Here is a 23,595-nt window from a genome sequence, read left to right as displayed (position 1 = left end):
AAAAAAAAAAAAAAAAGAAAGAAAAGAAAAGAAAAAGAAAAAGAAAGAAAGTACCCCCACCTCTCCCTTTAAAGAAGGTGTTATAAACAGACAACAATATTGTGTATGACTGTTTTTGCTTGTGTGTATGTGTACTATTTATATGCCTGGTACCTAAAGGGACCAGAAGAAGGTATTGGATCCAATGAAACTGAGAGATAGTTGTGAGCTGCCATGCAAATGCTAGGAACAGAACCCAGGTCCTTTGGAAGAACCGCCAGTGCTTTGAATCACTGCACCATCTCTCCAGCCCCTGATATGCACCCCGCCCCTTTTTTTTAAAGATTAAATTTTAATTGCGGAAGAGGGGTATATGTGAATACGCTGGACAGGTACACCATGTGCATGCAGTACCCAGAGAGGCCAGAAGAGGGTGCCCTGGAGTTGGAGTTACAAGTGGTTCTTAGCCACCTGATGTGGTTGCCAGGAACCGAACTGGGGTCCTCTGAGAGAGCAAGACTTAAGCACCGAGCCATATCTCTAGCCCTAGCTTGTGAACGGTCTCACGGGAGTCTTGCAGGACAAACACTAAGAAAGCGAGCTAAAGTAACGGAGACTCACCTGTTCTGGAACTCCTGCAGCTCTGCATTGATCTTTTCAATGTCTACATCTCCCCAGAGGATCTCATAGTAGCCACTGATGCTGCCCATGACGGTGTCATACAAGCCATACAGCTTCTGAAGCAAGTTGAGCTCTTTTCTGGGGAACAAAAGGATGACATGAGTAATGTCACTCAGACATGAGATGCATACAGCAGTAGGGGTTCCCGATAAAAAGTCCTTGTTAAGCTCCATCAATAAGGTTGAGTCCTACAACATCCTAAATCATAGAATCACCTGGCATGGACCAACAGCTTGATTACTTTATAAGGGACACACCTGGACTCTCTTCTACATCTAAGACACATACTACATTGTTAGTTACCCTGATTTTTGTTTGTTTGTTTGGTTGGTTGGTTTGGTTTGGTTATTTCTTGGAGACAAGGTCTCACTGTATAGCCCTGGCTGACCTGGAACTCACTAAGTAAACCAGGCTGGCCTTGAACTCATATCATCCCCCTGCCTCTGCCTCCAGTTATCCTACATTTCAATTTTTAAAATCATTTTTCTTTTCCATGATCCTAAGAATAATTTCATTTTTTCCAGAGGTTATGCCAAGTTATGTTAAAGGCATGTAAAATAAGAGGGGAACATGCACACACACATACACACTCAGAGGCTGTGGCACACATACACACACACACACACACACACACACACACACAAATGATTAAAACTAAATGTAATTGGGTGGAGTTTTGTTTTGTTTTTCAAAACAGGGTTTCTCGGTGTAGCCCAGGTGTCCTGGAACTCACTCTGTAGACCAGGCTGGCCTCCAACTCACAATTCCGCCTGCCTCTGCCTCTGCCTCCCAAGTGCTGGGATTAAAGGTGTGTGACACCACTGCCCAGCCTAATAAATGTAATTGTTAAATAAATATCACTAAATAAATGGTCCATGAGTCAAATGGCTACATGTGCTGCTGTCCTAGAGATTAGCACGTTGAATCTCACGCCAAGTGTATGAGTAAGAATTCCTCAACAATCGTGTAAAAGGGAAGATGTTCTAGAACGCTACCTCGGATAGCCTAATTTCATAAGCCATAGATAAGAATCAGATACCTGCAAGTCTTACATAACTGGTGAAGAGGCTACATTTGCAGATTCGTGTTTTAGAAGGAAAGTAAAACTCTCTACCCCAAACTGGCCCAATCACTCGTCTCTCTGCCAACGAAAGTCAACAGCCAAGACTCTAAAAGCACTATTGTAATGCCCTTCCTCAGGTGCTGGGGACCAAACCCAGGGCCTCGCACACAGTAGGCAAGCACCCTACCACTGAGCCATGCCACTGGGACCAAACCCAGGGCCTCACACACAGTAGGCAAGCACCCTACCACTGAGCCATGCCACTGGGACCAAACCCAGGGCCTCGCACACAGTAGGCAAGCACCCTACCACTGAGCCATGCCACTGGCCTCAATATTGCTTTTCAGAAAGGATATAGTCAAGATCCTATTGGCTGTGTCCTGTTTAAATCTCAGATATGTTGCTTAAAATCAAGCAAGTTATTTAACCATCAATTTCAATACAATCTATGCCTACCCAATGAGGCAGAGCACCCGTGACATAAATGTAGTCAGAAGGGAAGTTTAAAGCATAGGGGTTGAAATTTCAACACCATCCAAAATTAATGAAAAGGAGAAGAAAGTTGTAAGCTAAACTTCATTGAGCCCAGAATTACTGCAATGGACTTTCTCCAGCAACCTTCTTGTGTGTGTGTGTGTGTGTGTGTGTGTGTGTGTGTGTGTGTGTGTGTGTGTGTGTGTGTGTCTGTCTATTTGTCAGTCTTGCTGTCTGCATTCATGTGTGTGTGTGTGCGTGTTACTTTTCTGCTGCTATGATAAAATACTCTGACTAAAGAACTTCCAGAAGTTAGGGTTTATTTTGGCTCCAATTTGTGGCTATGGTCCTTTAAAGAGGATGTTGAGGCAGCCGGCCACACAGATGGATCCAGGAAGCAGGGGCTTAGTTTGGCTCGAAGTTTGAGGTTACTGTCCTTTAGAGGGGACTTGGAGGCCACTGGTCACATGTCATCCACTTGAGAAGCACAAAGTGGCAAATGCTGGCACCCAGTTTGCTTTCTCATTTTGATACAGTTTAGGATTCCAGCCTAGGGTATGACGCCACCCACAGTGAGAGGTTTTTACCACTTCAGTTAACCTGACAGTTACCCATGGGCATGGCCGGGGTCCATCTCCCATGTGATTCTAGATCTCAAGTTGATAGATAAAATGAAGCACCGCAGAGATTAAACCCCCGACAAGTCAGACATGGTAGGTACAGGGGGGATACTTAGGGGCACCTGGTGCATGTACTTTCCCGTATGTGGGTGGTATTACTGATGATCTGCCTGGAGTACTTGGAAGTTTTCAGAACTTACCTAGTTTTGTGTAAAACCTCATAGTCAGTCACAGGTAATCCAAAAAGTTGTTCCCCCGATGAATATGTGACAAATTTCCTCCATAGATCATCAAAATTGGCCTATAACAAAGATTTTTTTTAATGTTTTACTGACATAGAATTAATTCAAGTCCCATTAAAGTATGATTTATTATAATTGAGAGAAAGGGTAACACACATGAAAGGAAGGATTTGTGGGGCAAATTTATTCTTATCCAAGCCACCAGAGGAAAGCAGAACACTTAGGGAGTTAACTTTCAAGTACTCTACACGCATCCATTTTATATTGACTTAATTCTTTAATGAACTAAGTCATCTCCAGAAATGCTGTGTTTCAAATCCCTGTCTGCACATTTGAAAGTAATAAAATGGTATTTTAGAAACCTTTAATTTGGGGTTTTTTCACTACTTTAGCAATCTCTCTCCCTCCCAGGGGACTTCAAAGTGAGAGATGCGTTAGCCTAAGAGAGCCAACTTGTTTACGCATGGTATAGAGTCTAGAAATTGTAATGCCAAAGCTAACACACACCTTTTCCTTTGTTAAGAGTAATTTTATTTTTAACTCTGTGTGTGCACAGTATCTGTGTGCATACACACTTGTATGCAGTGCCCGTGGAGGCCAGAAGGGGGAAATCAGCTCCCGCTTCCTGAGTCAGTTAAAGGTGGTGGTGAGCCACCGTGTGGATACTGGGATCCGAACTCAGACCCTCTGCTAGAAAACGAAAAGGTCTTAACTGCTGACTTGTCTTTCTCTCAGACGCCCTCCTTTTTAAAAATGTTTAATTAAAAGTTGAATAGTATATACTTGATTGCTAAAAGGTGACCCTCGTTCAAAGCACGGATACAACAGCAGTGATCCCTCTGTTACCATGTAACACGCCATGAGAGTCCCTTTTCCATGGTTACACTCTCTGGAGAGTGAACATCTCCCTACACGCCCCTGCTTAGCTCTCACTGTTGAGCCTATGCACAAACTGTAAATCCTCCTTTCCCTGCCTGACTCTGTTTATTCCTCCAAAACGCACCTGAGATGCCTCTTCTTCCAGGGAGCCTTCCCTGCTTGCCCCAGTAGTTCCGATCTGGACCAGGAGACCAAACCCCTACTTCCAAACTCCAAGTCTCCTTAACTAGAGCACAGCGCTTGCTGCATGGCTTCAGGACCATGTCCTTTGGCTTAATGTTGTCTCTGTTTCAGCAGCTTAGAGTTAGCAACCACTTCCTAATTGAATTTCTATTGACGAAGACACGCACCAAGTATCTGGATTTTTTCAGGTGTATTTATTTTTATTGTATATGCATAAGCATTTGTCTATATGTGTGTATATGCACTGTGTGTGTACAATGCACAAAGATGCCAGAAGGGGGCGCTGGACTCCCTGGAACTGGAGTTACAGATGATTTTGAGTCACCATGTGAGTGCTAGGACTAAACCCAGGTTCTCCTGCAGGACAGCCATCTGTCCAGCTCCCACCCCCCTTTAATTACTGAGAATGCAAGAAGGACAGGAAATACAAAGATATTCTAGAGCCACTGCTCTAGAGTTTTTAAGGAAATAGAGTTTTTAAGGTGGGGTTTCTGGGGAGACAGAAACAGGGAACAGAATTCCTTAGGGCTCATGGTGCCCAAATTTATTGAGCACGCCATGAATTTACAAAATAGTCACCCAAACGGAGAAAGACAAATAGTTGGTCTGACCCAAGGAATATTATACACTATGGACCACGGGGGTTTTAAAGCAATATGGATAAAAGAGAGAGTATAAGGTAGTAGGGAAATCACTATGCAATATTCAAAGTCTCATACTGATGACATTATACTGTCCTATCAGTTTTCTTCACTTTATCTACTAGAAGAGATGCTAAGGAATGGATAAAGTGTTAAGTTCACAACTGTCAAGGTATCATTCTCCAACAAAACTGAGATTCTGTGCACAGCTGAAAGGGAGAGGGGGGAAAAGGAAGGAGGAAGGGGGAAGGAGAGAAGGAGGGAGGGAGGGAGGGAAGGAGGGAAGGAAGGGCAGAGGGACAAACAATATTGTTTACAAGATTATAATACAAATCTGGGTGTAGTAACCTGAACTAGGAACCCCAACACTGGGGAGGCAGAGACAGAAGCTTGGGGCTTAATGGCTCCCAACTAGTCTGCTTGGTGAGTTCCAGGCCACTGAGAGATGAGAGAGAGAGAGGAGAGAGAGAGAGAGAGAGAGAGAGAGAGAGAGAGAGAGAGAGAGAGAGAGAGAGAGAGAGAGAGAGAGAGAGAGAGAGAGAGAGAGAGAGAGAGAGAGAGAGAGAGACACCAAGGTTGTCCTCTCCCCTCCAAAGGAATGTGCACATTTCCACACACACAGGTACATCCACACACATATGCACACACGTGTGGGCATATACATACAAGCGCACACATGTGGGCACACACATATGCCCACACATATGGGCACACACCTGCATTCACTCACAAGATTAGAATGCAACTAATATTTTCATCTACTTTAAACATTAAGTTTTTCTACTATAAGATTTAAAAAAAAAAATTCCCTCTAAAATCATGTTTTAAAATACTGGATTGTCAACGTGACAGAAGAAATCGTTTTTTACCTGGAATATCTGCAGCCTGTTGCTAGCCTCTTGGGGTGGAATATTCGGTACCATAGGTCCTTCCTGCAAGAAATAATATCTCCATCCTTACTGTTAATCAATATACATGTCAGTTAATGGTTCTATCTAGAACTCTCTTTATTTTTTTAAGAAGATTTAAATTGCTTTTGAAGTGCATGTGTGTCTGTCTGTCTGTCTGTCTGTGTCTGTCTGTGTTTGCGGAGGTGGGGTGGGGAGGGATGGATACACACGCACACACACACACACACACACACACACACACACACGTGCAGGTACCCTCAAGAGACCAGAAGCGAGAATCAGCTTCCGTATAGCTGGAATCACAAGCACTGAGAGCTGCCCCGCACGGGTCCTTATATCCAAACTCCGCTCCTCACGATTAAGCAGCAAGCACTTGTAACTCCTGAGCTGTCTCCCAGTCCCTCTGTCAGACCTTCTGTAGGAATTCTAACTCCTAGACAGGATAAAACTCCTCTGTCCCTTCCATAACCTTCTAGGCCAGTGCTTATTTGAACAGGAAAATCTGCTTTCTTCTCTGTCTCAAAGGAACGCCCTTGTGCGTAGTAGCAGACACTCAAACTGGATCACTTACATACTTCTTTCAATTGCCTCCTTCTCTCCATGTGTCCCGTGAACTTCACATACCCCTACCGCACGCATTGTAAAATAGAGTGTGCGGCGTTTACCGTCTCATAGGCTTCTGTGAAGTTTATAACATCCTCTCGGAAGACCTCCACTGACTCAAGCAGGCTGCTTTTAAACTTGGGTTGCACTTGCACAAGTTCATCTTGTACGGAAACCTGGAATCAAAAAGAATATTCAGCATGAGGGTCCGAGTGACGTATTAAAACTGAAAAGTACCAGTCTCCTCTGGGTCACGCCGTAGACGGCGAGGATAAAGCTGTCTCCGCTCGCTTGTTATATTATACACAGGGGACCCCAACACACCTAAAGGACACTCAAGTCCTCTGCTTTGTTACTCAAGAGGACTGTTGCACAGCAGATAAAAATTAACTCAAGATGCATCAGAGGCCTAAATGTAAAGACTATACTTATCAAACTAGTCTAAGAAAACATAGGTGTGGATCTGTATAACGGGATTTGGGTCAAGGATTTCCTGAATACAGTATGAAAATACAGGTATCAGAAGGAAAAGCTGGATTGGTTATGTTAGCATTTGGTCTAAGCTCTGCCTCACAGAGCCTCACCTGGCCACAGCCTGACTCACTATAAAAGGGGCTGCTTGCCCCCCCTTGCCCTCTTTCTCCTCTCTTGTTCTTTCTCTGCTCCCCTTCCATCCTCTCTCCCCATCCCCTTCCCTGCCTCTCTCCATGTTCATGGCCGGCCTCTACTCCTCTACTTCTGTACTCTTTCTCTCTCTCTGCCTCTACTACCCTGTCAACTCCCCTCCCCATGCCCTGAATAAACTATTCTATACTATACTGTCCTGTGGCTGGTCCCTCAGGGGGAAAGGATGCTTCAGCATGGCCTGCAGAGGCACCCCCTCCCCCACACCTCGCCACACCTCCCTTCTCTCTTTATCTTTATTTATAAACACAACAGGTTAAGCTTCCATGAAAATACAAAACACTGGTGTACTTCAGAAGGTGGCGCTGAGAACATAAGAGGGTTGGTGCTGAGAGTATAGATAGCTTAGTGGTAGAACTCCGCTGAGCATGGACCAAGGGGAGTCTGACCGTTCCCAGCATCGCCAAGTCAATCAAGCCATCGATAAAATAAAAAGACCATACACAGAACGAGAGAGCAAACACTGGCAAATCACAGATGAGAGGAGCCCGAAATATATTAAGAACTCTTAAAAGTCAACAATAAGAAGGGAAAGCTCATTTAAAAAATAATAAATAAATAAGCCCAAGTTTCCCATACCCATTCCTCTGGTGATGCACAAATGGCCGATAAAATGGTCACATGATCAGGTGCTTGATATCGTTAGCAACTGAAAGACAAGTGCCTGGGGCGCTACGGATGAACCTTGAAAATGAACGCTAAGTTAAAGATTCCTCATGTGGGCCCATGCACCCCACGACTCCATCTACATCAAATATTCAGAAAAGACAAATCCACAGATGTGGAAAGCGCTTCAGGGCTGGGGGTGGGGGCAGAGAATAAAGGAGCGGCTGCTGATAGGCATGGGGTTTCTCTAGGGAGTAATGAGTATGTTCTAACTAGAAGGAGGTCATGATGGTTTTTAGACCATTTTGCCGATATATTAAAAACAAAACTGCTGAGTTGCCTGGTTCAGAATGGCCACTCTTCCGGTACACAGGGTGCATGTTGCTAGAATTATTATAGATGACAGGTGTTCAAAGCTCGAAACGCCTTTTCCTAGGAGCCGCGACTTAACAGAAGGACGGGATTAGGCAGCATGCTTACAGCTTTGCTCTGTAATTTGTTGAATGAGTATCTCAGGGTGTCAACGCCTTCGGACTCTTCTTTGGTCACTTCCACCTCAAATCTGTTCAAAATGCTGTAGGCTTCCTGCAGAGGGGCAGCAGAGTTCAGAAACACCTCAGGGGAAGCGGCCACCGGCAGCTGAAGATACATCCTAAAACCGCTACCTCGTCCAGGAAGATGGCTTCTAGAGGTAACGCTGTGGATGTGCCTCTAGCTGCTCAGGGGCTTCCACAGCCAGCGCTGACCCAGGACCACAGGCTCTGAAACCCACACTTCCCTGCCACCCCTGGTGGAGATGTAGGCAGATCCCAATGAGAGACTCCGGCTTAGAAAACATCCTTAGAGCTGGTTTCTGCCTCTCTCCTCCGTGATCTTGGGTCAGTGCCTATGCGATCATGTCTCATACATTAAAGCAGGGGTCAGCTATGAAAGGAGCAAACGGAAATGATGTGTATGAATACTCAGCTGGATTTACCAAAAGAATGTTTGCTGAAGAAGTAAGTATATGATCATTTATTAAATAGCAAGGGATGGGTGTGGTCAGCATCCCAAGTTCCCACATACTGAGATCTTAAACGTAGCAAAATGGGAAGATCATTAGCTACCAGTGGGCCCAGAAAGCACGCAGTGGTAGCGAGTATCGGGTACTCTGGTGGTTTAGGTGAGAAATGTCCCCCATAGGCTAAGGAATTTGAAAACGCTTGGTCCCCAGTTGGTGACACTGTTTAGGGACGTTGCAGTCTTACTGGAGGAAGTATGTCGCTTGGGGAGCGATTTGAGGACTTAAAGCCTCTCCCTTCTCCCTGTTTGTTCTCTCTGCCTCGTGCTTGTGTTAGAAGATGCGAGTCCCGGCTCCTGCTGTGGTGCTGTAACGTCCCCAGCCATGACTGGCTCTTTCCCTCTGGAACCGAGAGCCCAAATAAACTCTTCCTTCCATAGTTGCTTTTAGTCATGGAGGAAATTTTGGTTTGGTTTTGGTTTCGGTTTTGGTTTTTTGAGACAAGGTTTCTCTGTGTAACAGAGCCCTGGCTGTCCTAGACTCCCTTTGTAGACCAGGTTATGAACTTACAGAGCTCTGCCTGCCTCTGCCTTCCAAGGGCTGGGCTTAAAAGCAAGCTCTACCATGTTGGGCTTGGTCCCGGTGTTTAGTTACAGGAGCAGAATGTAACTAATAGAGGTCAGAATGTAACTAATAGAGATATTAGGAGGAGGCAGAGCCAGTACCAACTTCTCAGATGCTACAAGCTACATGGGAGGATGCTGTCTGGAGAGAACAAACCAAGTAGGGAACCACATAAGAGTGGCTCTCACCATCACTAAGGGTCAAAACAACGATACATTCCACACACTACCTATCCAAAAATGCTTGTGATGGAATCTTGATATCCCCAGATCTCTCGGAAGCCACTGAGAATTTACACTGTGGTAATTTACCACTGCTGTAATGGAAGAAAGAATACCGCACTTTCCCCTAACATCCTCTTTTTTCATCTAAGCTCCGCCAGGTAACTATTCCATCTATACAGGTCCTCCTGCCCACAGCATGTGTATGCTTATAAGTCTTACAACTGATCTCTAGAAGCTAAAGTTATTTGTAGAATTTACCTAACAAAGTAGGATTAATATGGGAGGGTGTGGTCAATACCTCCCATAAGATATTGTCATCTGCATCAAACACTGAACATTGCCTAAGTATGTTAATATCTCTCTATATCTGGTTTGTGTTGAAGTCCTTAGAATGCCCTCAAAAACATTAGCATCAAAAAAGGCTGTTCCAAGCTGGGCAATGGTGACCCATGCCTTTACTATCAGCACTCAGGAAACAGAGGCAGGCGGATCAAAGAGAGTTCAAAGCCAGCCTGGTCTATAGAGTGAGTCCTAGGATACCCAGGGATATCCAGAGAACCCAACCCCACCCCATGCCCCAAAACTATTCCATCCACTAGATGAAGAAATGTATTACAGAATCACTTTTTAAAAGTTTGCCTCTATTTTAAAAAAGGGATTTCAGGAAAGCAAAATCCAAAATCATTACTCACTTCAATCGGCCCCAGAGTCATGTCCATTTGGATTTCATTGTCTCGGATACAAGACAAAGCTTCCATAGCAAATCTGACATCGTCCAAGTCTCGGATGGGTCTGGACAACTTTTTTAAGTATTCATTGATAAACGTTATCATGTCTGACATTTTCTTCTTATATTCTTCATTTAAGTATCGACAGAGCAGCATCTTCCATGCCTTGGCCTCGATTGATAAGGCTAACTTCATTGGCTCTGGAGAGGACGGGAAAGACAAAAGCAGAACTCTGAAAGAGTTTGCTGTGTGTGCTGCAGATCCCAGCATCTCAGCCACCCGCCCACATTCAGTATTCACTGACCACAGGTGACCAATGGTCGGCTGAAGCATGACTAGCCCGTTAGGTATGTCACAAAGTTACAAGACTGCAAAGAATGCTCCCGCTTCCATGACGTAATTCTGGCTGTGGGAGACGTTTGGTTTTTCCGAGACAGAGTCTCTCTGTATAGCCATGGCTACCCTGGAACTCACTCTGTAGACCAGGCTGGCCTCAAACTCAGAGGTCCACATGCCACTGCCTTCAGAGTGGCAGGGTTAAAGACATGTGCCACCACCACCTGCTGGGGGGGAGCGTCTAAGTGAAGAATCCTGCTGCATAAACCCTGCCCAGCTCAGGACACCCTATCATCAGAGCCTCCATAGTCGTGTAGTTCTCTCTAGGGAAGCCCCTTTCTGTGGAGTGAAATTCGTTGTTTCTCCAGCAAACCACGGTCCTGGCTTGCCTGTTCTACTCTCTCTGTCCTGTCCACTTGAGAATATTTATCTGACAGGACTCTCACCTGACTGGACATCTCAGCTCAATACACACTCACATGCACCAATGTGAAAAGTCTTTTCTTGAAAAGTTGGGATGAGAGTTGGGAGTCACTGGGGAGCAGAAAACCCAGAGGGAAGAAGAAAGGAGCAGAGAGAAAGGGTACCCTCAGCCTCCTACACGGCTCCGTGCTTCCCTAGTCCACTCTGAAGGTCCAGTGGCATCGTGGGTTCAGTGGTATAATGTTTTACCTTAGCTTATAAAGATTTCCTTTACTTTTAAATTATTATAAAAATGTGTGGAGACATGTACACATGAGAGAAATATATACAAAGGCCAGAAGGGAGCATTAGACTTGGCAGATCCGGAGTTATAGACAATTGTGAGTTATCTGACATGGGATCTTGGGAATCAAACGTGAGTCCTCTGCAAGAGCGGTCTACCCTCTTCACCAGTAACCCTCTCCAACCCCTAGCTTTGTATTTATTTATTTTTTTTGGTTTTTTCGAGACAGGGTTTCTCTGTGTAGCCCTGGCTGTCCTGGAACTCACTCTGTAGACCAGGCTGGCCCTGAACTCAGAAATCCGCCTGCCTCTGCCTCCCGAGTACTGGGATTAAAGGTGTGCGCCACCACACCCGGGCCCCTAGCTTTGTATTTTAATGTAGCATAAATGCCTGTGGTGGCTGGTCTCTCTAATCCCCAGAAGACAGAGGCAGGAGGGTCAAGAGTTCAAGGTCATCTTCAGCTGTAGAGTCATTTGAAGCTAGCCTGGACTAAAAGAGACACTGTCGGGCCAGGCGTGGTGGCACATGCCTTTAATCCCAGCACTCGGGAGGCAGAGGCAGGCGGATTACTGAGTTTGAGGCCAGCCTGGTCTTCAAAGTGAGTTCCAGGACAGCCAGAGATATACAGAGAAACTCTGTCTCGAAAAACAAAAAACAAAAAACAAAAAGAGAGAGACTCTGTCTTAAAAAAAGAAAAGAAAAGAAAAGAAAAGAAAAGAAAAGAAAAGAAAAGAAAAGAAAAGAAAAGAAAAGAAAAGAAAAGAAAGGAAGGGAAGGGAAAAGAATATCGATGGCCTAGAGTGACTTGGCATTTGCAATATAATACCAGAGCTACTTGCTGAGTCAAATATCATGTTACAGGTCCCATTCTCATGTCCCTTCCATTCAAAGTAAAATATCTCTACCTTGTAATATATATATATATATATATATATATATATAAAACTTATGTAACTCTTAGACCCTAGACCAGACTTGGAGAGTAGTCTGTCATCTTTACTGCAGCCCTTCCCCTCTGGCAGACACCACAGCTACCAGGTTTCCATGTGCCCAGGTTTGAAGTCAGCTTGCATCCAAGCGGGTATGGATAACCATGTATCCACTTCCCCATCACTTCCCTAGGCTCCTCTCTAGGAATTAGAAAGCCTGGCTGCAACCTGTGCTGTCAAACCTCCCCCATCCTTAGAGAGAGCTGTGAGAAGGGACCTCAATCCTGCCACGGCTCCGGACTCCTCCTTAGAGGTCCCTCCATGCAGTTGTCTCTCCTTGGCATTAACAACTCGTCTAAGAACCCACAATCCAGCTCAGTGGCCCCCTTGAACCCGCATCAGAGACTGTCAGTAACATTGTTGCGGTTACCTGTGTGCAGTTCCAGGGCTCCTACAACAATAATGGGCTTCAGTTCTTCGATCTCCTGCTCAAAGGTGGCATAGTGGAGGATTTCTGATCGGATCTCAGTCAAGGAAGGGTTGTTGGCCAAAAACTCCTGTCAGGTAACACAGCAGTTAATCCTTCCTTCACTCCTTAGGAGTCTAATGTTCTCACATGGGACAAGTAAGTTATAAACAGCACTTGTTCTGTAGCAGGATTCTCATACGGGGACATGGCGCCCTAAAGCTCTCTGCTAGGAAGGAGCACTTATTTATGCTGGCACTGGCTCCATGGATTCACATTCAAAGGTCAAGTCCTGAACACAAGAGGGAGTTAACCTTATACGCCTTTCCTCAGTTTTTCGGTGGTTTGAATTTGCGTGGCCCATTGGGAATGGTACTGTTAGGAGGTGTGGCCTCATTGGAGGAAGCGTGTTACTGTGGCAGTGGGCTTTGGAGGTCTCTTCCTATGCCCAGGCTCCACCCATTGTGCAAGAGAGCTTCCTCCTCGCTGCCTGAGGATGCCAGTCTTCTGGTTGCCTTCAGAACAAGATGTNGAACTCTCAGCTCCTTCAGCGCCATGCCTGCCTGGATGCTGCCATATTTTCCTACCTTGATGATAATGGACTGAACCTCTGAACCTATAAGTCAGCTCCAATTAAATGTTGTCCTTCTAAGAGTTGCCTTGATCATAGTGTCTCTTCACAGCAATGGAAACTCTTAGACACTCCCTTACACGGTAACATATATTCTGATGGGAGGGTCTAAGTTCCAGGGTAATCCAAAGCCACACATGTGTACACAGATCCTGATTATGTCACGATACGAACTCCCTCTGTTTGGGGAGAGTCTAACTTCAGCTCATATACTTTTACACTTCTCGGTGCTATGAGACACTTAGAACAAGGTACCCTGATAGGGCCTAGGACTGAAGTCTGCATGAAGGACTTCCACACACACACTGGGACTGGTCAGTCTGGGTTCAGAAGCCTCCTGGTATCTCCGTTGTGCACGACTCAGCTGGGCCAGTTTGCAAAAGGTCATCACGGCTGGGCTTACCAACTGCTGGCCTTCCCTCATGCAAGGAGAGGGCAGGAGGAAGGACACCCACAAATATCCAGCCCCTCTCTCCAGCCAACGGAATACAAATCTGTCCTGATGGCCTATGGCCTTTAGCATCTCTGGGAGGGGACAGAGCACAGAGACTGGAGAGAAAGAGCTAAAGGAAGGAGACTCCATCTACAGAGCCCATGGAAAAGGCATCATCTCCGCGGTGTAGTCCTCACCATACAGCTCTTAGGTATAATGGACTGAACCTCTGAACCTACAAGCCAGCGCCAATTAAACGTTGTCCTTATAAGAGTTGCCTTGGTCATAGTGTCTCTTCACCCAGGCTCTGAAAGTAACTAAACTCCCTGGTTCCCCAGGGGGATCTTTGGTGGAAATGAACTTTGGTCTGTGGTGAGACTTTATGAGGAAGTAGGTACATTGTTGCCTAGACCAGCCAGAGCCTCATTATCATTTGCCTCAAGGTATCAGTGTCCTTGGCATTTGTGGGGTCTTGTGTTATCCTCAAAAGCCCATCCCATCCCAGCACTCAGGAGGCAGAGGCAGGCGGATTTCTGAATTCCAGGCCAGCCTGGTCTACAGAGTGAATTCCAGGACAGCCAGTGCTAAACAGAGAAAACCTGTCTCAAAAAAAAAAAAAGCCCATCCCACCCCACCCCATCTACACACACACACACACACACACACACACACAAGGGTCAGAAACGAATAGAGCAAAAATAAATAGCAAATGCACAAATAAATAAAATGCACACTCAGTGGAAACACACCTTGACTTTCACATCTCGGTCTTCGGTCCAGAGAGTCTTGTACTTCTGAAAGTCCTGCAGGGCCTCAGTGGCCGCCTTCCGGAGAGAATTCACAGAGGAGGACAGGAGAAGGACCAGCTTGGAGATATCCTTGTGCTCTGCCACGCCAGGGTAGAAGTTCTTCAGCTTCCTGGCCGGGATGGTTTCTTCAAAAGACCCTGAAAGCAGACGTTTCCAATGTCGAGAGTGTCGGTATTTAACTTTGGAGTTCTAATCGACCATTGTATGGGGCTTATTTTATAGAAATGTGTGTGCGGTTTATCGTTTGGTTACAAATATAATTTATTTATTTGAAAGTCAAGAGGGCCATGTTGGGAGGGGAGAGGGGGAGAGGGAGGGGGAGAGTCGATGCTTTCTCTTTCTCTTTCTGGTTCCCAAGAGATCACTTTCACCCACTAAGCCGTCTCATTAGCCCCAAATACATTATATACATATGTTTTTATAAATATATATTTAAATATTTATATTTTTATTAATTTTTTATTTAGTGTGCCTATGTATGTGCATGTATGTGTGCCATATTGTGTGGGGTCAGCAGTCATGTGTAGGAGCATGTTCTATCCCTCTACCAGGTGGACCCTGGGGATTTAACTTGGATGGCCAGGCTGGTGAGTAAGCACCTTTTCTTGCTGGGTCATCTCACTTACACCGCCCAGCCCACCCCTACCCCACATTGCCCAACCCTGGCTTGCTTTTTGGAAACAGGATCTCACATATAACCCAGGTTGGCCTTAAACTTGCTATGCAGCCAACAAGGTCCTTAACTTCTGATCTTCCTACTGATACTCTGCTCCTGAGTGTAAGGATGAAGGTCACACCCCCACACCCCCACGGTTCTCGCCACTGACCTTTGCTTGGCCCATGCAGCACTTTGTGTGTGTGTGTGTGTGTGTGTGTGTGTGTGTGTGTGTGTGTGTGTGTGAATTAAATAAGCATGAGGTTAGGGCTGGAAAGATGACTCGGCGGTTAAGAGCACTGACTGCTCTTGCAGAGGTCCTGAGTTCAATTCCCAGCAACCACATGGTGGCTCACAACCATCTGCAATGTGATCTGATGCCCTCTTCTGGTGTGTCTGAAGACAGCTACAGTGTACTCATATAAATGAAATAAATAAACCTAAAAAAAAGCAAGAGACTTCACGTGAAATTACAGACTCCCAGTTTCTCCTTTGAAACAGGATAAATGCGTGATTAGGGGGCCCATGTTCCTGCACCAGAACAATAGTCCAGTGGACTGGAACCTGTGATGTTTACCCAGTTGCCGGCAATCCCCTGTGCTCTATTGCCGGATTAGATTTAAGCAAAATAAAATGCAAAGTGCTGGCTGAGTTTGATTGGCTGGCTGGCTGATGCTGTGGTGTCTTTGGTAAGTCAGTGTTCTGTATTACTGAGAATTTCACTGTGTAAGAGTACATCTGAGGCTGGAGAGACAGCTCAGAAGTTTAGAGTGAGCTGGGTCCATTCCCAGCACCCACTCATGATGGCTCGGAACCGTTTGAAACTCCGTTTCCAGGGAACTCTGTGCTCTGTTCCAATCAGGCACATATGGAGCACACATATACACATGCAGGTAAAACACCTGTACACATAAAATCAACCTAAAAACCCACATTAAGTCCATATTTGCTTTTTCATTCTCATCTTGAGACATCTGTTAGCCACTTGCGGCTGTTACCCATCATGCATCTGTGAAAGGCACAAAGGCTTATGGGACCACAGGAATGCTGAGAGGAGGATCAGCACTGAGATTTGTCTTCACCTTCTTCCCCTAGGACCAAACTCTAGGAAGAAGTACTTGTATGTCACGTTACGGATGAAAGAGGGAGCAGTTGTGGTTTTAACAACGGAAAACTTAGTAAGTAAACATATCACCTAAGAAACACAAGCCAGGCGAGCTGGTGCACGCGTGTAATCCTAGCACGTGGGAGGGGATGGCGGGACAACCAGGAGTTCAAGGTTATCTTTGGCCACATAGAATGTGTGAAGCAAGCCTTGCTACATGAGACCTCTTGCCTTAAAAATATAGATATACTTTTATATGCATACATAATTTATATGTAATTTATACTATATATACTTGTGTATATATATACATATATACTTAAATACTTTTATATATAAGTATATATACTATATAGTATAAGCACATATATACTATATAGTATATATACTTATATATAAGTATATAATTATAAAAATATTTTTATGCTCATAAAAGTATATATAGATCTATATAATTATATATATTATAAACATATATATATACTACATACAGAGTTATACAGTGAATACTATATATATACACATATATATGTATAGTACATATATCACATACTATATAGTATATAGTATATATACTTTGTATGCTATATGTAAGTATATAACTGTATAGTATGTGATATATAATATATAACTATGTAATATATATTACATGTATGCTATCTTATACTATATATACTATATATAGATGTAATGTATACTAAATATATTATATACTATATACTATGCTTATTAACTTATATATATTATAAACATATATACACAATATACTAGATCTACTAATATATACAAGTATATATAAAAGTATATAGTAGTAAATAACTAATAAAAATTGGAAAATAAATAAAAAATAAAAGTATATAGTATATAAACTTATATATACTATATGTACTTATATATATATATATAAATATTAAAGGAGAGAGAGAGAGAGGAAATGGGGGTGCTAGAGAGATGCCTCAATGGCTAACAGCAACTTCTCTCTTGCAGAAGACCCAGGTTCTATTCCCAGCATCCATATCAGGAGGCAACCCCCTTTGACTCCAGCTCCAGGGTCTCACTGATGCCCTCTTCAGGCCTCTGGGAGCACCTGCATTCATATGCACATGCACACACATTTTGCTTTAACTTTTTCTCTTCTCTCACTGTGCCAGGAATCTTAATGGAGGTATTTCTGTTTTCTTACTCTCTTCCTTTTTCAGTGGTTTTCCCAAGACTGGGGGTTGGTCGGAGCCACGAGAATTGTTCTGGAAAGACTTTATCTGCCTGACCTGCTGCTGTCCCCAGTGGGCCACTCCTCTGCTGACCTCCAGGGTCAACTGGATCATGCGATTGATGGCTTGCTGAATGTCATCCAGGCTGGGAACCATCACCTGTGAAAATCAGCAGCATGTATATAATTCTCCTCAACCCACCTCATTCTACAAATCTAACTCCCCATGGTCAGTCAAGAGCCAGTGGCAGGCTACTGTGAGGTGAGGGTTGTGCCAGGACATGCTGCAGATATCCTGCATCCTGGAGAATGCCCAGTTCTTCCCACTGCTGCTGGCCAGTTAAGGGATCCACATCAGTGGACTAAAATCACAGAACAAGACATACCACTGTGATTCCTTTTGCTTCTTTGAAATGTGTTGAAGTATCTATCTGCAGAGCTTTCCTCTAGGAGGTCAGACTGAGCAATGTGGTCTTAGGAGGGTCCCAGCCTGTTCCTGGGGGCCCCATGACTACCCCGGGTGGCCTAGAGTTCCAGGCAGCAGTGAACAGCTGGGGCTACCCCTGGGAAGCTCAGAATGCTGAGGGCAGACTCCTTTTGTTCCATGCTACAAAGTTTCCCGGAGTGCCTCATGATGCTGAGTTTGGGATGAGGGTTGAGGTCCCTATGATGATTTTATTTTAATGCCTAAAGAAAATTCAAGGTGATTTCTATTTGCTACTAGACGGCGAACTAAATCTTTACTCCTACACCAGCTTGGAAGACACCATGAGGCATTGGGGGGGGGTGCATTCCGTGTGTGTGTGTGTGTGTGTGTGTGTGTGTGTGTGTGTGTGTGTTGCTGGGGATCAAACCCAGTTCCTCTTTATACACTAAGCAAATGTTCTACCCCTGAGCTACAACTCAACTCAAAGGTTTTAATGTTAGATATAAATGGTAACATTTTTATTTTCATTCAAGACTAGGATAAGGGTGGAGAGATGGCTCAGTGGTTAAAAGCACTGACTGCTCTTCCAAAGGTCCTGAGCTCAAATCCCAGCAACCACATGGTGGCTCACAACAATCCGTAATGAGATCTGATGCCCCTTTTTGGGATGTCCGAAGACAGCTATAGTGTACTTACATAATAAATAAATAAATCTAAAAAAAAAAAAAACAAAAACCCTAGGGTAAGTAAAAAAAGTATGAGCTCAGAGATTAAGAAAACGTGCCTCTTGCTAAGTTTTAAACTTGGTTCCCAGCACCCATGCTGGGTGGCTCACAACCACCTGTTAGGTCCAGCTTCAGGGGGCTCTAGTGCTCTCTGCTGGCCGCCATGAGTACTGGGTTTCATCCCCAGCAATACACACACACACACACACACACACACACACACACAAACACACACACACACACACAGAGAAATAATAAAGTTTTAAAATAAAACAAAAATACATAGAAGCAAGGTCTTACTGTAAATTAAAGTACAATTCTCACATAGAGGGTTTTTTTTTTTCAATTTTTATATAGTTACTCATTTTTGCAACACTGGGGACCCAAAACCTCACCTAAATGCTGCTGTGTTTCAAAAATACATTACCAAATTACCACTGCAATTAAGACTCACCACATTAGGGATTGCAAGGTGAACTTCTGTTTTGATGAAGGAAACGATGTCCTCCGACCGCTTCCGCCCTTGGCTAGAATGAACAGACAGTTTAACTGGTGAGAGTTAGCTCAATTTCAGTTTCTCAGACTGTGCATTTCTGTCCTAAAAAACAAAGACTTTTTGTTTGTTTGTTTTTGTTTTTCAAGACAGGGTTTCTCTGTGTAGTCCTGGCTGTCCTGGAACTCACTCTGTAGACCAGGCTGGCCTTGAACTCAGGAATCCACCTGCCTCTGCCTCCCGAGTGCTGGGATTAAAGGCCTGCACCACCATCTTTAATCCTGGAAAAGCAAATGTGCCCAAACCAAAGCTCGGGGAGCATCAAAAGGAGGAAGCAGAAAGAATGTAAGAGCTGGAGGGTAGTGGCTGGAGAGATGGCTCAGCGGTTAAGAGCACCAACTACTCTTCCAGAGGTCCTGAGTTCAAATCCCAGCAACCACATGGTGGCTCACAACCATCTGTAATGGGCTCTGATGCCCTCTTCTGCTGTGTCTGAAGACAGTGAGAGTATAACCACATATATGAAATAAATATGACCAGAACAAGTGGGGCCAGAGCAAGTTGGGCAGAGTGAGCAAGCTGGAGCGAGTGGGGCTGGGGGGGGGGGAAGCTAAAGGGTTGGGAAGGTGCTGGGAAATACTGTCTTATGGACATGACATGACTATTGCAGTCATCAGTTTGTTGTACCCAATGGCTACCTGCGCAAGACCTGAATAAGCTCAAGGCAAGATCAGTCAACACTAAGCACAAGGCACAGACGAGACTCACAGGTGACTAAGAAAAAGAAGACATGAAGGGGGGTGCACTGGGAGTGCCTGGGGAGAGTAGGACGAGGGGGTTGGAGGGTAGATATGATCGTGAACATTGTTTACATGTGTAAAGCTGCCCTAGAAATCAATAAAAGTCATGGTATTGCTAAGAGACTTTTTAAAAATGCCAAATTACACCAAAAGAATGCCATTCATCATAGAACCATAAGTAGCACAGGACCAAAAGGTATCACTTTGATATTCTCAGAGGTAAAATATTAATGACGTATACATTTCCTAGTATTTGAATGCCAGCTTCCCCTTAGTAATAACTAACCGTACAAAGTCAGTGAATGGCACTCTTTTGAGAAACAAAGATTTAGACTGAGTCCCTGGTAGGCAGACAGATAGGGAGAAGGGCCATGGCTATATAATAATAAAAGTGGTCAATTTCCAACATAGCTGAAATCTTTCTCACTCTCTCTACTTGAGACAAAACCCTGGCAGTTTAAAACAAAGGCCTTGTAGACTTCCAGTCTCTCACCAGAAGGCCCCCTGCTAACGGACTTATTGTTCAAGGCTGGACCAGGACATGTCACACAACAGTTCTGAACCAATCGATTATCCTATCGTTCTTCAAACTGACCAAGTCTAAATTAGGGAAGGAGAACTCTACAGAGGCTTTAAAAGCCCAGCCATTGAGAAGGAAAACTCTACAGAGGCTTTAAAAGCCCAGCCCTTGAGATGAGACTGGATTTGGTGGCTTTCTGAGTGCCCCTCTGCTTTGCAGAGGGACTTTTTCTCTGTGTACTGCCTGTGCATGTGTGCCCTCACCCTCATAACTCTTCAACTGCTGATCATGTCTGCTGCTGTCTGCAGCCTTTGAGACTTCTCTGCTGTTACCTGTTGTACTGGAGATTTTTCCTACCTTTTAATTCTTTAATTAGCAAAGAACCCTAATTAAGAGCACCTAGATTAGTGGTTCTCAGCCTTCTTAATGCTATGACTCTTTAATACAGTTGTTCATGTTGTGGTGCCCCCACCCCCAGCATAAAGCTATTTCATTGCTACTTCATAGCTGTAATTCTGTTACTGTTATGAGTTGTAATATAATATAAATCTAATATGTATGATGTCTGATATGCTACTCCCAATGGGGTCTGAATCACAGGTTGAAAACCACTGCTCTATAGACTATCACTTTGCAACAATAGAGGCCAACACCGACAAACACCATACTTAGTTACTTATTTATTATTTATTTTTATATGACTGAGATTAAAATGAGGTCTTTGTGTATGCTAGAAAGTATTCTGCTACTGAGCTATATCCCCAGCCTTCATTTTCTTTTTTACATTGAGATGTGATCTCACCAACTTGCCCAGGGCTGCCCTTGAACTGACTGTAGCCCAGGCTGACCTCGAACCTGTGATCCTCCTGCCTTAAATGCCTGGGAATACAGGCTTGTGCCACCAGACCCAGGTTTGTATACTTTTTAATAGACACTTCTACATGATTAGACAAGGAAGAAATAAATTGTTTGGGTTTTTTTGGGTTTTTTGTTTGTTTGTTTGTTTTTCGAGACAGGGTTTCTCTGTATAGCCCTGGCTGTCCTGGAACTCACTTGGTAGACCAGGCTGGCCTCGAACTCAGAAATCCGCCTGCCTCTGCCTCCCAAGTGCTGGGATTAAAGGCCTGCGCCACCAGGCCCGGCTAGAAATAAATTGTTATGGTCCGTTTTCTGTATGAGGTATGGTGAAAGTCCTTCCAGTCACAGGGAAGAGGAGATGCTAGGGTTCTCCCCAGCTCGCAGCTAGAGTAGCTTGTCTCTGAACTCTAAGAGCTGCCGTGAAGCCTGCAATCAGAAAGGGGCAGTCCTGGGCCAAAAATCGTTCATAGGCTACAGCTCTGTAGCTAAAACAATAGGATGGTGAATTTGGCACAGGGACAAGTCCTGGCCTGTGGAGAGGGAAGATGGGATAGGGTTTCTCTGTATAGCCCTGGTTGTCCTGGAACTTACTTTGTAGACCAGGCTGGCCTCGAACTCAGAAATCCACCTGCCTCTGCCTCCCGAGTGCTGGGATTACAGGTGTGCACCACCACTGCCCGGCAACCAGGAGGCTTTAAAAACCATTGTCCTGCCCTGGAGAGGATAGGAACTCTGCAGGAAGACCAATAGAGTCTGCTAACCTGGACCCTTGGGGCTCTCAGAGACTCAACCACAAACCAAAGAACACACATGGGTTGGACCTAGGCCTCCCTGCACATATGTAGCAGGTGTGCAGCTTGGTCTCCATGTGGGTCCTGAACAACTAGAGTGAGGGGCTATCCTAAAAGCTATGGCCTGTCTGTGGGCTATGTTCTTCTAGCTGGGCTGCCTTGTCCGGCCCCAGTGGGTGAGGAAGTGCCTGGCCTCACAGAGACTTGAAATGTCAAGGTGGGGGGGAGGGGGGCAGTGCCCAGGGGGTGTCCCACCCATTCAGAAGAGAAGGGGATGTAGGCATGGGGGAAGGATTGTGGAAGAGGGTGACACGCAGTGGGGGACAGTGAGTGGGATGTAAAGTAAATAAGTAAAAATGAAAATTAAATTGAAAACGAAAAAGAGTGAAAGAGAGAAAGAGACAGATAGACAGACAGGAATTGTCTTGGGCCGAATCAGCATGCCAGCCCATTTTTGCCTTTCTAGGCAGGCTCTCCTTTCTGCAGAATGTTATATTAACAACTGCTTCAATTCATCTGATCTCTTGAATTTGTTATTTCCTTATTTTCCACAGACAGGATGTCCCAGTCAAAGCCTTCCAGAAACTACTGTTTAAACAATGACACTCACTTACAGACACAGACACACAGGTGAGAGAGAGATGAGACCTCTGCCTCCATACCCATCCCTCTCCAAGACAGGGGTATTCGAAAAATGCAGACTTTGCATTCTCTCTCTTTTTGAGTGTAAGAAATGCTGTCTCTAGGGCAAGAACGCCCACTCTGTCCTTGTGTGAGCACCAGAAGAGACGCACGAACCAAAGGGAAGTTAAGAATGTTGGTTCAAAAGCTAGCAGAGAGCTGGGCTCTCATCGCTCAGTCCTTACAATGAGGAGCCAGTGACTTCCTGACTAAACTCAGTCTCCTGGGGAGATCCAATATAATGGGAAGCAGTGGAGGCTAAGACACAAAGGGCTCAACCTGAGAACTAGACAAAGCACCCCTCAAGTGCAAGCAAGCCGCGCAAGCAGGAGACCCCAGATAACCCACCCACCCATTCACAGACCAAAGGGTCAAGAGGGTGGTCCCACATCCTGCTCCCAGTCCTTCCCCTGCCTCCTGCCTCCTGCCTCCTATTGGCTGCAGGCTCAGGCTGCAAACCCCCCCCCCCTCTTCACAGGGCTATAAGAAGAAACACCCACCCACCCTCCCTGACCCACAACCCCCCACTCCCCCTCCCCTATGCCCTTCTGCCTCTTAGGTCTTAATTCCTCTTCAGAGCCCCTACCCTGCTGTCTCTGGTGCTGGAGTCTGAGCTGCCCAGAGCCTCTCCAAGCTGCTATCTGTCTGCCCATGGAGTTAATAAACTTCTTCCCACCAACAATCCATCTCCGTGTCCCCTTGAACCTCACACCTAGGGACATTCAGTGGTGTGCTCAAACCCTGGTGCACACAAAGCACAGGGTTTGCATGGCTGTAATTTCAGCACTTGGGAAGCAGAGTCGAGAGAAGTTATCCAAGTTCACTACCTGTGGTGGTTTGCATATGCTTGGCCCAGGGAGTGGCACGATGAGGGGGCG

General features: G+C 45.0%; 1 protein-coding gene across 1 annotated transcript in view; it reads right to left on the bottom strand.

The window, feature by feature from the left end:
• Positions 1-23,595, bottom strand: part of Dnah8 (dynein axonemal heavy chain 8) — a 231,087-nt gene that overhangs the window by 155,003 nt on the left and 52,489 nt on the right. The window contains exons 24-33 of the mRNA XM_021221842.1: positions 19,029-19,101; positions 17,396-17,582; positions 14,393-14,589; positions 12,544-12,670; positions 10,107-10,342; positions 8,047-8,151; positions 6,339-6,452; positions 5,632-5,694; positions 3,018-3,118; positions 601-738 (exon numbers count right to left, since the gene is read on the bottom strand). Of these exons, the coding sequence (XP_021077501.1) occupies positions 601-738; positions 3,018-3,118; positions 5,632-5,694; positions 6,339-6,452; positions 8,047-8,151; positions 10,107-10,342; positions 12,544-12,670; positions 14,393-14,589; positions 17,396-17,582; positions 19,029-19,101 (1,341 nt within the window). The remainder of the gene's footprint in view (positions 1-600; positions 739-3,017; positions 3,119-5,631; positions 5,695-6,338; positions 6,453-8,046; positions 8,152-10,106; positions 10,343-12,543; positions 12,671-14,392; positions 14,590-17,395; positions 17,583-19,028; positions 19,102-23,595) is intronic.

This window comes from Mus pahari, chromosome 21 (assembly GCF_900095145.1).
Source record: "Mus pahari chromosome 21, PAHARI_EIJ_v1.1, whole genome shotgun sequence".
NCBI lineage: Eukaryota > Metazoa > Chordata > Mammalia > Rodentia > Muridae > Mus > Mus pahari.
This window is presented reverse-complemented; position numbering and strand designations above follow the sequence as displayed.